Source organism: Hemibagrus wyckioides, linkage group LG10 (assembly GCF_019097595.1).
Source record: "Hemibagrus wyckioides isolate EC202008001 linkage group LG10, SWU_Hwy_1.0, whole genome shotgun sequence".
In the NCBI taxonomy this organism is placed as follows: Eukaryota; Metazoa; Chordata; class Actinopteri; order Siluriformes; family Bagridae; genus Hemibagrus; species Hemibagrus wyckioides.
In genome coordinates, this window is record NC_080719.1 from 12,228,692 (window position 1) to 12,242,184 (window position 13,493).

At 37.9% G+C, this 13,493-nt stretch overlaps 1 protein-coding gene across 5 annotated transcripts in view; it reads left to right on the forward strand.

Moving 5' to 3' along the window:
- atp11b (ATPase phospholipid transporting 11B) overlaps positions 1-13,493 on the forward strand; it is a 49,450-nt gene that overhangs the window by 22,254 nt on the left and 13,703 nt on the right. For 3 of the 5 annotated variants that reach the window (XM_058400632.1, XM_058400631.1, XM_058400628.1), the window contains exons 18-28: positions 620-801; positions 1,738-1,941; positions 2,932-3,085; positions 3,468-3,570; positions 5,721-5,866; positions 5,962-6,021; positions 6,858-6,985; positions 7,346-7,484; positions 9,259-9,324; positions 9,426-9,529; positions 10,166-10,331. In XM_058400632.1, coding sequence (XP_058256615.1) covers positions 620-801; positions 1,738-1,941; positions 2,932-3,085; positions 3,468-3,570; positions 5,721-5,866; positions 5,962-6,021; positions 6,858-6,985; positions 7,346-7,484; positions 9,259-9,324; positions 9,426-9,529; positions 10,166-10,331 — 1,452 coding nt within the window. Of the gene's footprint in view, positions 1-619; positions 802-1,737; positions 1,942-2,931; positions 3,086-3,467; positions 3,571-5,720; positions 5,867-5,961; positions 6,022-6,857; positions 6,986-7,345; positions 7,485-9,258; positions 9,325-9,425; positions 9,530-10,165; positions 10,332-13,262; positions 13,349-13,493 lie in introns of all 5 variants that reach the window. The other 2 variants (XM_058400630.1, XM_058400629.1) reach the window with 1 other exon arrangement.

Sequence of the window (13,493 nt, forward strand, 5' to 3'; positions counted from 1 at the left end):
GAAGAACAGCTTTATGTGACTGAAGAAATTCATGCAAAGCTAGCAATAACGTGAATAAATCTAACTATGAGATAATGTAATCTAGAGCGAAACAGTGCATCACACATTCCCTTGGGAAAAACAGCACCATGTGTGGAGTCATCTGTGCCTCATCAGCCTTTAGAGACTCTCCTTACACGTACATGTGACTTGTAGGCTGTGGGCAAAGTGGGACTTTGGTAAATTGGGTGCGATTTTGACACTAATATACCAATACTTATACACTTATTAGGTGCCAATAGCAATAAATTAAAAAAATACTAAATGGAAAAACGTGTGTGAATGATTAATTTGTGCATGTTTACTGACTCTGAGAGGACTTTATGCATTCTCTGTCACACATTTCAACTTAAGGAGAGAGAAAAAAAAGATTCTGGGGATTTAATTGGGACAACTGGGAATTTTTTTTTTTTTTTAAGTAGTTCTATGCATCAGTGCTGTTTTGCTGGGTTTTTTTAAGCAAAACTTTAGCACTTTATTATCTATTGTGAAAACATCAACTATTTCAAGTTTCTGTAAAGTATTATAGGACATTGTATTAAATTGTAGTTTTGTGGTTATTTCCCTGTATTGTTTATAGAAGGGTTTGAGGACACTGGTGGTGGCCTACAGGCTCTTCAGTGCGGATGAGTATAAGGAAGTGGAACGGCGGATCTATGAGGCTCGAACGGCTCTCCAGCAAAGAGAAGAAAGGTTAAGTGAAGCCTTTAACTTCATCGAGAAAGACCTGCAGCTGCTTGGTGCTACCGGAGTGGAAGACAAGTAAGTCCCACACACACACACACACACACACACACACACACATATATATATATATACACACACACACACACACAAAATCACTGGGGTGTGTTCTAGAATTAAACTATAATGACAAGACATTATGATGCCTTACAGCTCACTTTAGACTCATACATACAGTATAGACGTATATGATGGCTTACTATCACACTCATTTATTTCCTCTGTCCTATTCCTCACTCTTACCTCTATCCAATTGCCCTATCCATCCTTTTCTTTCTCAACCGCATCACCCCCCACACTCTCTCTGTGTGTACACTGAACATGTGATGCATCATCCTTCATTGCAGCCCTTAAAATAGTAAACTCGAGTCAAGGATTATATTCATGTGCACAGAGTGTTGTGACTGTTTCGTGTTTTTAACCTAGATCGCCTGAGACACTGTTCAGCCACTGAGTGCTTTCTCTGTTATCAAACTGATCAGCATATCCTTTTGATTTAAACTACTTGAAGTTATGCACTGTTCTGCAACACTTATTTATTTTTCGCTCACTGCCTAAGTCTTGAAAATCACTCTTTCTTTCAAATGTACAAATTTACGCAGACATGCTTGAATTTTAAATGATGAAGTTTGTTTCTTTTAGATTTAGGAAGTTGGAACAGTGAAAGATTACAGGAACACCTACATGCTGTTATGTCACCCACTACAACAAGCACTTATAATAAAGGTCAAACCAATCAGTTTGTGCACAAATGTTCCTTTTAGTACATTGCAAAGACAAGCCCATCTCTGTGATTTTTACTCATGTGACAATCAGAATGACTGTAGATTATGATCTGAAAATGATGCCAAACACACCTATCTGGAAATCTAATCCAGTACTACAGTATACACCATCCTGAATTCTACGATACTGTTCAGTTTTCTGACCATGTGTGTATGTATTCTTGTGCAGGCTGCAGGAGAAGGTCCAGGAGACGATTGAGGCTCTGCGTTTAGCTGGAATTAAAGTGTGGGTGCTAACGGGAGATAAACACGAGACTGCAGTCAGCGTGAGTCTCTCCTGCGGCCACTTTCACCGTACTATGAACATCCTGGAACTTGTGCAGCAGAAATCTGATCACGAGTGTGCAGAGCAACTCCGCAGACTTGCACGCAGGTAGACACACACACACACACACACAAACACACACACACACAAAAACACACACAAATTTCCCCATTTCAGTATGCCCCTTGATTTTATTTCCTTTTCATATGTTTACTAGACATAGCACTACTAAGTACTCCTACACCTACGGTTTTCTAAAAAACTGAATTTGAAATGAATATTTAACTCACAGATGTGCTTTTGAAATCAAATTGGTGTTGCATAGTTTTGCAAAGTTTTGTGCCTTTCCCTTTGTGTTGTAGACAAAAACATAATATATTTAGAAAAAACTAAACAAAATACATTTGGAGATATTCTCATTTTAATTTTGTAGTTCATCACGTCTTGGAAAATGATTATCAAAGATTTTTTGATGATTCATCCTGGACTAGATTGTTTTCATCCAATAGGTCCCACTTGCCATGTGGCACTATTTTTGCACACTATTCCCTTTTTGACTGAGAATAAATGTTGGAGTTGTATCATTTGGAAGAGGATGGTGAGCACTTTATTGGAACTGATATACAAAGGCCATACGTCCTTTACTAAAATGACAGATGCAAAGGCCACGCCCCCTTTATCAGCAACAGCAGACTAAAGCCAAGCCTCCTGTATTTGAACTGACAGACACCAAAGCCACGCCTCCTTTACAGACACACTCATAGGCCACACTTCACTGGCACTGACAGATGCAGTGGACATACCTCCTTTATTGTCAGACACAAAGGCCAAGTCTTCTTTTACATCTCAGATATTATCCAATTCTAGCTTTTTTCCATAGCTATGTTCCTATGGCTTAGTTTGGCTCAGCTTTACAACTAGTAATCAATAATAAAATATATGTTTCCTGTAGCACTGTTACAAAATCACTTTAAAGAAGTTGCCTGGGTGTGTAGGATGTAGAGTAGTGAATCATCCCAAGTATGTGTTGATTAAACAGGATTAAGATTAAACAGGATATTGTGGTGTGTGTGTGTGTGTGTGTGTGTGTGTGTGTAGGATCAAAGAGGACCATGTAATTCAGCATGGATTGGTGGTAGATGGTGCAAGTCTGTCTCTGGCTCTGCGTGAACATGAGAAGCTGTTCATGGAAGTGTGCAAGAACTGCTCTGCTGTGCTCTGCTGCAGGATGGCCCCATTGCAGAAAGCCAAGGCAAGTTACACCTTGCTGTGTGTGTGTGTGTGTGTGTGCATGCATCTGTTTGTAGCTGTGATCATGCATCTGCTTCAGGTCTGTGGGTGTGTCTGTGTGTGTTAGTGTCAGAACTTTATTCCGGCACATCAAGAAAAGTTTCTTTCAGTCAAGTAAATTTGAATGTATTCTTTTCCTTTTGTCCATGTTGATTCTACAGATTTAGTGCTGTCCTGTATTCAATTATTTGTTGTGTTCTACAGTTTCTACTTGTGATTTATTGATTATAAATCAGAGTGATTATATGTACAGAGTATAAGAAAAATCCTCTATTGTTATTTGTGACTGTTAATAACCCCTGCTGGGTTTTTAACATTTGCTTTAATGCGGTGCTGTTTGGCAGGTGGTTCGCTTGCTGAAGACGTCCCCAGAGAAACCCATTACATTAGCCGTCGGAGATGGAGCCAATGATGTCAGTATGATCCAGGAGGCCCATGTAGGAATAGGTAAGTGTATATATTAATGCAGAGCAGGGTTATTGAATCAGAATGAAGTTTAAAGGTTCAAAAGTCCTTTTTTTGTCTAGGGCAAATAAACTGGATATGTAGAATATGTTAAGAAAGAAAGAAGTGTATCATTTGAAATATATTATCATTAAGAAAATATATTCCATTCTGCTGATTTTATTGATATCTTTAGTCATTCTACTGATATTCCTCACCAGAGTAAAACCAGAATAAACCCTGGCGATGCTTGACCATGATTGAGTAATTTATTACTGTTGAAGGGGACATTTATTTACATGCAGTCTAGGGATGTCACAATACTCAATATAATATTGAACCGTTCGGTACAACGTTTTTCGGTTTTTTCTTTAAAACAATAATAACCAGGCGTTTTCTAAAAAAAAAATTTTGGCATGTTCCCCCCCCCCACATGCACTCTATTACTCTCTGTACCTCCTGTGTTTGTTTGCCTGCACTGTATGTCTACGTGCTGAGACAGACACGCCTCCCCGCGAGTAAATATCCAATCAATGAGCGGTGGGGCGGTGACCATGCTTGTGATGCTGGTGTCAGATTTCACTCTAACCCTGGAGAGCGGTGAAGTGAGACAGAAACACGAGGAAGAAGCACCGTGATTCAGATCTGTGGTGTGGGGACATTTGTTGTTGACCATGATGCCGATGAAACAAAAACAGTAAACAAAATACTTCCAACATGACCACACATCTGCAGCTCCATCACCCCGCGATATCACTGTGTGGGAGCGGGAGCCTTTTTTCCCGACCTCTACGAAAAAACGCGCAAAAAAATTGAAAACACTTTGGTTAAAGCACAAAGTCTTGCTCTAATAACAGATGGCTAGACCTCGGGGGTAACAGAGAGTTATCTCACCGTGACTGGTCATTACAGAGTGTTCTCACAGTGACTGGTCATTACAGAGTGTTCTCACAGTGACTGGTCATTACAGAGTGTTCTCACAGTGACTGGTCATTACAGAGAGTGTTCTCACAGTGACTGGTCATTACAGAGAGTGTTCTCACAGTGACTGGTCATTACAGAGTGTTCTCACAGTGACTGGTCATTACAGAGTGTTCTCACAGTGACTGGTCATTACAGAGTGTTCTCACAGTGACTGGTCATTACAGAGTGTTCTCACAGTGACTGGTCATTACAGAGAGTGTTCTCACAGTGACTGGTCATTACAGAGTGTTCTCACAGTGACTGGTCATTACAGAGTGTTCTCACAGTGACTGGTCATTACAGAGAGTGTTCTCACAGTGACTGGTCATTACAGAGTGTTCTCACAGTGACTGGTCATTACAGAGTGTTCTCACAGTGACTGGTCATTACAGAGTGGATTGGGAAATAAAGAGCGCCGTACTCCAAACCCGTCTCCTGTAATAAAGTCATGCAAGCGCTAATTTTTCTCTCTCACTATTTTCAGTACACTTTCATTGTGTTAGTTGATTTTTGCATTTAAGTAAAATAAAGAGAATTGCAACTAAAACCAGTTTTTTTTTCTTCTTAACATACTGTTCCCGTCACCTAAACAAAGAATAATGGAAAAAAACCTTTAATTTGCCAAACTCCGAACCAAACACCATGGGTAAAAACCGCGGTACGTATTGAACCGTGGGTTAACTGTATTGTTGCATCCCTAATGCAGTCTTTATAGCACAATTTGTTTGAATGGCTTTACATGAGGAATCAGGTAAATATTTTTTTTATTACAAATTAAAAAAGGACTTTTGGCCTTTCTTGTTGATCATTACAGATTCAGAGCTAGATTCCTTATTTATAGTGAAAACCTGGCTTTCTATCTGTTAAGGAGTAAAAAAAAAAATCCCTTAACTCCTTCGATTTGACTTTTTTTGAAAAGCTTAGAGAAAGCTTGTCTAATGTACCTTTAATCCTTAGAGAGGTTAAAAATATTGTAGTGCTCCTGTTTGTTCTATGAACTGCTTTTGCCACCAAGTTGTGCTTATTTTAAAAAGAATGATTTTGGATGCTGACTCAATCCTTCAGTTTACATAATAAAAAAATCTCACTTTATAGTTTGGAACAGAGAAACATTGTTATGAGTGAATTCATTGTTTTTGAGGCAGCATTAGTGCAGCTTTAATGCTCTAATTAAATTCACTGTTCTCCAGGTATCATGGGAAAAGAGGGAAGGCAAGCTGTACGAAACAGCGACTATGCAATCGCTAGGTTTAAATTCCTCTCCAAGTTACTGCTCGTCCACGGACATTTCTACTACATTCGAATAGCAACGCTTGTGCAGTACTTTTTCTACAAGGTACATTCAGACTGTTTATTCCTGGATTTATATTATCATCATAGAGGCTTGTTGCTTAAATGTTTTTGTGTGTTTTATTGTGTTTTATTTTGTAGAATGTGTGCTTTATCACACCGCAGTTTTTATACCAGTTCTTCTGTCTGTTTTCACAACAAGTAAGTCTCTTTTTTCCATGTTTTGTTATTTATTCATCTGTGTGTTAAATGTCTTTTATGGTGTTTCTATGTTGTTGTTTTGCTTTTTTTTTTTCTTTAAATTTCTACTATTTTAATACTTGTCCTCTGTCTGCCATTCTGTGCACGTTAACAAGGTGAAAGGTAATAGACAAAGCAGGATAATGTATAATTTATTGATGCTTTCTAAAGTCACAAGGTTGAATAAACAGAAAAGTCTCAGAGGAATCAACGCGTGTGTCTGTATCTAAACATGCAAATTACAAACACCCCTAACCTTTCCCACACTGACCTCTTTCAGGGTTGTCTGTATAGCCATATTGGGAGAAAATGAATTCTTATATTTGATGCTGCATTTCCTCGGTTGTATGTATAGTTATTATTAAGCATTAACAATCAGACTGATAATATTATTAGCTTCCTGTGTTACCTGTTGTTTGTTTAAGACCATGCCTTTTGATTGGTCTGAGGGCCCAATTAATTTCATGGTTGCATCACTACAACGTAATTAATTTGCAGAAAATTGAGAATGACTAGTGGTTATAAGTCACATGTGTTACTGCCTGTGTTTTTCAAGTGGTATGTTTTAAATTTGGGTTGATTACATGGTTATTTGCATCTGAATTCAAATAAAATTTATGATAACAATAATAATAATAATTTTTATTATTATTATGAGTTATTTTCACTTTTGTCAGGTTTAAAAATTTATATCTTTGTATATAAAGTTGTTCTACAGCAGTGTTTAATGGTAAAACTTTAGCTACCTTTATGCTAATTCAAAAACTGAGCCTCACACTCATCGTTGTGTTTCCCAGACGCTGTATGACAGTGTGTATCTTACACTCTACAACATCTGCTTCACCTCCCTCCCCATCCTGGTGTATAGTCTCTTTGAACAGCTTGTTCATCCTCATATTCTACAGAGCAAGCCAGCACTTTACAGGTACATAAAGCACACTGCACTCACATCGTGCCCTCATCAATACTAAAAAATATGAGTTTCTTAGATTTAAAAATAGTTCTTAGGATTTTGATTTGTTAAGAAAAGAGAAAAATGAAACAATATAAAGAGTAAAGGTAGAAGAACCTTTTTGACCTTTTTGGAACTGACATTAAAACCACACCTTTATTGGAACTGACAGACACCATGGCCACACTTCCTTGCATAAAGGCCACGCCTTCTTTATTGGATCAGACCTAATAATACTAATTGTTGTATTAATAACTTTTTTTGAGAAGTGTTTACACCATTATTACATACATATACATTTATAACTTATAATTTGTAACCTCATGTTACCAGAGATATCAGTAAGAACTCGCTGCTGTCCTTCAAAACCTTTTTGTATTGGACGTTCCTGGGCTTCTGCCACGCCTTTGTCTTCTTTTTTGGCTGCTACATCCTGATGGGAGAGGACACAAGTCTGATGGGAAATGGACAGGTCTGCTTCTACACACACACACACACACACACATACACACACACACTTCCTATTTTTCTTGTTCTATTTCTACTCTCTATTCTGTCATTTGAGCAGTTCCAGTTTGTCAGTCATGTAGATATTAATCATTAAAACGTGTGTGAGCATGATTGCGTGACGTCCATATGTGCAGCAATGTTTTGTCGGCAGCACCTTCTGCCTCATTGTTAGGATTCCTGATTTGTTGGTTAATTACCTTAGTATGTTATATTCAGAATGTTATATTCATTTACCTATAAATTAACCAGATTTAGAGGGTGTAGTGGTCCATAGAAATACAAGAGCCTCTAGCATTGCGTACTGTATGCTAGTACTCTTTCTGGAATTAAATTAAAAACCCTCTTGAAGACCATGCCAAGTGCTAGATAACAATCAATTCTCACAAAAAATTCTTTTGAGGCATTATTTTTTTAATGCTAATTTTAACTACTGGGGCATTTCCATAATTCTCCGCAAGCAGGTTGGCTTGGGTCTGTAGCTGTGAGTTGATTAATGTTCTATAACAGCAGCTCGGACAGTAGATGAGCTTCGAATCACATATTTATATTAATGCACATGTTCTAGTATGTTATTGTTTCTATCGTAACAGCTCGTTCACACAGACTTAAAGCTTTGCATAAATACATTAAAACGTGTAATCGTTTGATATAATTAAATTTTCTGTAACATTTTAATTTTCTGTCCTCTTCATCACAGAGGAGTTTCCCAGTCAAATGACAAGAAAAAAAGAGAGCTCAGTGAGGGGAAAATTATTTATAGCTGCTATAATAGAGAACAGGAACTAATTTTTTGATGTTCGTTACGTAAATGCAAGTGTAAAAGCGTTTTTTTTTCTTAAATCAACTAAAACAACTGCTGTGGTATATAGGTATGATAAAGCTCTCTAATGGACTGTTAACTCCATCACACCACCACATCACTGATTATTTGACTATAACAACAACACACACAGTGGCGTATTCCTTACTTATTGCACAGTCCTGCTATGTTTAATTAGGCGAGTTATTTGCTAAGATAACCATAGGGCTACATCGTCATTTGTAGTAAAAAAAAAAAAAAAAAAAAAAAAATGTTAATATAACACAGACTCCGACTGGAACTGCATGTCATGTTTTCCTTATTGATTTCATGAGTATTTTGAGGAGTTCAAGAATATTTGTTAACATTAAAGTTGCTAAAACTTTACAAAACTTCAGCTCCCCGAAATCATTCTTTTGGTTATAAAATAATACATTTCCTGTGAATTTTGGCTTTTTTTCCCTCTCTGTTTACTTTCCTGTTTCCCCACTCCTTTATTTCTCATCTTTCTCTTTTTCTCTGTCTTCACACTCTGCATGTTTTCAGATTTTGAGAGCTAACAGGCAGCTGGTAAGAGTTGATTGGATTACAGTCGTTGCATGCCACCTATAATGAGTCCATCTTTCGATTTCACACACACACACACACACACACGCACTCACAGTTTTGGAAAAAACCCTCACTCATGCTTTGCATGACTGGGGGAAAATCGCTTCCGATGTCCTCCGGATTTCCTCCTCACTTCAAATTGTCAAGTATCATCTACTCAAGCACTGTTCTTTTATTTTTAATGAACGCCTGAAGACATTTAGCAGACACTTGTGTCCTCAAACAGTTAGCATCTGCTAGGCTACTCATCAGCCCCTGATATACTTATAAATTATGTATAAAATTCAGCTTAATTTAAGCTTTATAAGCATGCCTTCTGCTTTTGTAGATGTTTGGAAACTGGACTTTCGGTACATTGGTGTTTACCGTTATGGTCATCACAGTAACCTTAAAGGTAAGTTATGTATTTCAATCAAAAACACTAAGAAAAAAAAAAAAACATCTGCAGACAGCAATGTTTTAATTGGTCTCTTAATTTTTTTTCTATGATGACAGTTGGCATTGGAGACACACTTCTGGACATGGATGAACCATTTTGTCACGTGGGGATCCATCGCTTTCTACTTCATATTCTCCTTGTTTTATGGGGGAATTATATGGTACCACATCACTTTATTCTTGTACAAAACACATAAAAGAAGCTGTACACTTATTTTGGACTAGATGTCAACATTCAGGCAGAAGTCAAATGAAACACCACTATCATGCTAGATTACCATGTCATTAAATGCTGTAACAAAATGACCATGAACTTGTTAACTGTTTGTCAGGTGCTATAGCAGGATTATGACCATGCTGCTGTACCCAGATTACAGTAACCTCTTTAACTGCTCTAGTGGGATCACCATGATTTACATGAATAAGGAATATTACCTTGTTGACTGTTGTAAGGAGATGATTATGATTTGATTAACTGGTGTAGCAGGTTGTTGACTGCAGTATTATTACCTCAGAAACTGTTGTAGTGGGATTGTGACTTTAAGAGCTGGAGTTGTATGGCATTATTACCTATTTAACTGTTGGAGTGGGATTATGACCTTGTTTACTCTTGTATTGGCATTACCATTACATTTTAAGTGTTTTAATAGGCCTTATAATACAGCTTTAATTTGTTGAGGTAAAAAGGCCGTATTAACCACTGTTAATATGTTACTGGTAGCCACTCTCTTTTCCTTTGGGCTCATTTAAGCATTTTTTAGTACAAGCAAATAATATCTTTTTCTCTTTCCTCACAGGCCGTTTCTCCACACACAGGACATGTATTTTGTCTTTGTTCAGCTGTTGTCCAGTGGCTCGGCCTGGTTCGCGATCATCATCATCGTCATCACCTGCTTGTTCCCTGACATCATCAAGAAAGTGTTTTACAGACACGTACAGCCCACAAGCACACAGAAGTCTCAGGTCAGAATGCGTTTCTACCTCGATGTCTAAACATACTAACGGTTGTAACGATTAGCAAAAGCGGGACTGAACATGGCATTTTGCATGAATGGCATTTTGAGCTGTGTCCGCTGAATTTAGCTGTCTGCAGAACTGCATAAGCTGACACCTAATACAGAAAGCATGTCATTTAGCACAACACAGCATGGCTTGTGAGCAGCACACACTCATGACCTCATTCACATAATACACTCACAAATACAGCTCACAGAACTGCACTGAGCCTTAATGACCTTGAGATACACAAACCACATCCTGTGGAAACTTTACATTGTCGATGGTGTTTAACTTTACGTGAAACTTGAAGTGTGATGTTTTTCTCTTTAACTTGTAAAATAAAGCTCTGTAGAATAACTGGTTCATTTACACAGACATCCTCTTTACTGTAAAAAGTGTTTAAAGCCTCACTCAGGACTGGAGTTAGCTCGGAATTGTGCAATGAGTAATGTACCATACACCATAGACTTCCAAGAAGTGGAAAAAATCTATGAGTAGTTTAGCCCCACTTGTTCCTTTCTGTATTTTATAGAAGTGAGATGTGCTTGTTTGGTGTTATGTCAGTATGGTAGCAGCATTGTGCTAGTGCACAGTCCTCTCGTGAGCTTTTTACATGTGATAGGTCTCTACAGTGCTGGCATTGGGCAACCCCCAATGGTTTGGCTGGGGGACGAGCCTGATTGCTTACATGGAAACAATTTAATGAGAGGTTGTGATATTTCTTCCATGGATTTAATTATATTCCTTAATTAAAACACCTTGTGACAGAAAAAAATGTCACTCTGTTAGTTTCTCAGACCAGTGTCTTTAATAAAAAATTCTCATCTAGAGAAAAAAAAACTCTTGTTGCACTGAACAGCTAGTATAAATGAACACAAGCAAGTTTTCCCCCGTGTTTCATGTTTGGTTCACATTTTATGATGGGTTTATTTTTGGAAAACTACAATCATGATATTGCATTAATATAAATTTATTATATACAGTGTGATGCGGTATACCAGCTATAGTCCATTGTAATTAAGCAATATTGTGTAGTTATACTGAATATTGGCGTGACTGTGATCCTCCACCCCAACTGACATTTCAGACACGATGTGGCCAAATGTTTATTTGTTTATATATGTATGTTTTTGCTCCACTAGCGGAAATAGATCCCGAAAAAGCTGCACTCGTTATGTAACACATTGATTAGCTGGCTAGCCAGTTCTCTTTAATTTGTAAGTTAACATTGGCATCACTTCACATCATTTTGTTTTCATTTTCACCTGATGAGTTTTCGTGTTTTAAGTGATTCCCTGAAAAGTTTTCTTTGCCATGTCTTCTGATGATTTTTCTAATGTCTGTTGTCCTCACGTATATGCAAAGGCCTTAATTAGCTTTAAACAAAAAGCCTTATGAAGACCAGATGTTTTTCTAATGTTCAGATGTCCAGTTTGGCTGAGTCTGTGCCCACTCTAGTATCAGATTCCTAATCTTTGCTTTCAGGAGTGTTACCTTCATAAGTGTGGGTCCTACAGGTTCAGTGTGTTGTGCATTTCCAAGATGCTTTTCTGCACATTTGTAAAGCGTGAATATTTCAGTTGACATAGCCTTCCTGTGAGCTCAAACCAATCTGGCCATTCTCCTCTGACCCCTCTTATCTACCAGGCGTTTCTGCCCACGGAACTGCCTGGTTTTTTTTTTAACACCAGTTGGTGCAAATCTGGACTAGTGTATGTGTGTGTGTGTGTGTGTGTGTGTGAAAATCCCAGTAGATTTCTGAAAAATTCAAACTGCTGCCAACAACCATGCTAAATTCAAAGTCACTGAGATTACATTTTCTTCATTCTGACGTTTGATGCGACATTAGCATAAGCACTTTATCTGTGTCTATGTGTTTAAATGTATTGTGCTGCCGCCACACGACTGGCTGTTTGGATGAGTGCTTGAATGAGCAGGAATGTAAAGTAACATTTAAATGTTAAACATCACTCTTCTTACTGATGCAAGATCACACCTCTCATAACTCTAATAAATGTTGTCCCGTTTGAGGCTTTAAACCTGTTCAGGCTCTGAAGAGACTCAAGCAGATCAAAAAATCACAGACCTTAATGTAGTTTTGATCTCTGCTCAATTCCTGTTTCCGTCCAGCTTTTGTGGCTTGTGTGCGTGTGTGTGTGCGCGTGTGTGTGTGTGTGTGTGTGCGTGTGTGCGTGCTCCTTTTAGTTTTATGTTTTGGAGTGTTTTTCTGGTGCAGCTTGTTTCAGTCCTACCCTGTATTCACTAGTTGGCATCTTTCATTGATTGTTGCCCGGTTGTTGATTGTTGCCATGGTTTCTCAGGTGTAATGGCTTGCTAGGGAAAATGTCATGCACATTTTGCATGTAGATGTGAATCATGTTAGCAAAATTCAAACCAAGTTAGAGCTTCTAAAGTCAAAGTAAATTATAGAATTAATTTATTATGAATTTATTCTGGAATAGAAGTAGAATTTTGAAAGGGTTTTTTGTTTGTATTTATACTCCATTTATTTAAAGTCAAAATTTATATAATGTTAATATTATTTAAAATGATAAACAAAAAGTTTTTATGCTAATTCATAGTGTACAGATTTTTTTAACAATAGATTTTGTCATAAAGCAGCTTTAAAAGAAATCCAAGAATTAGATTGATTTCTAATGAACATCCCCAATGTTACTACTCTTTATCAAGACACTTTTTAGATTGTCCTTTGTATAAATGTAAGGTTTGCCCAGTCACTTTGCCTTCTTTCTCTTAACCTAATGGCTGACTGCCAGTGTGAATGCAGGGTTAAAACGTCCGACTGTGAGTATGTTTATGTTGCACTGCGTCTGTGTCCTTGTCCTCTTTTTACTGATCCTGTGTGTGTTTTCACCCCCTTCTCTCGCTCTGTAGATGTACTCCAACCGAGTCGCAATAGGTGACGACTTCATCGCTCTGCAGCCACTCTCCAGAGCCAAGAATCAGCTGGGCAAGATTAGGTAGAGTAGGAAGAGCCGTTTAACCCCTCAGTGTTGTGCTGCATGCTGTGTTCAAACCCAACTAACCAGCATTCAGAAAGAGAGAGAGAGAGAGAGAGAGAGAGAGAGAGAGAGAGAGAAAGAGAGAGAAGCTGTGTTCCAATAC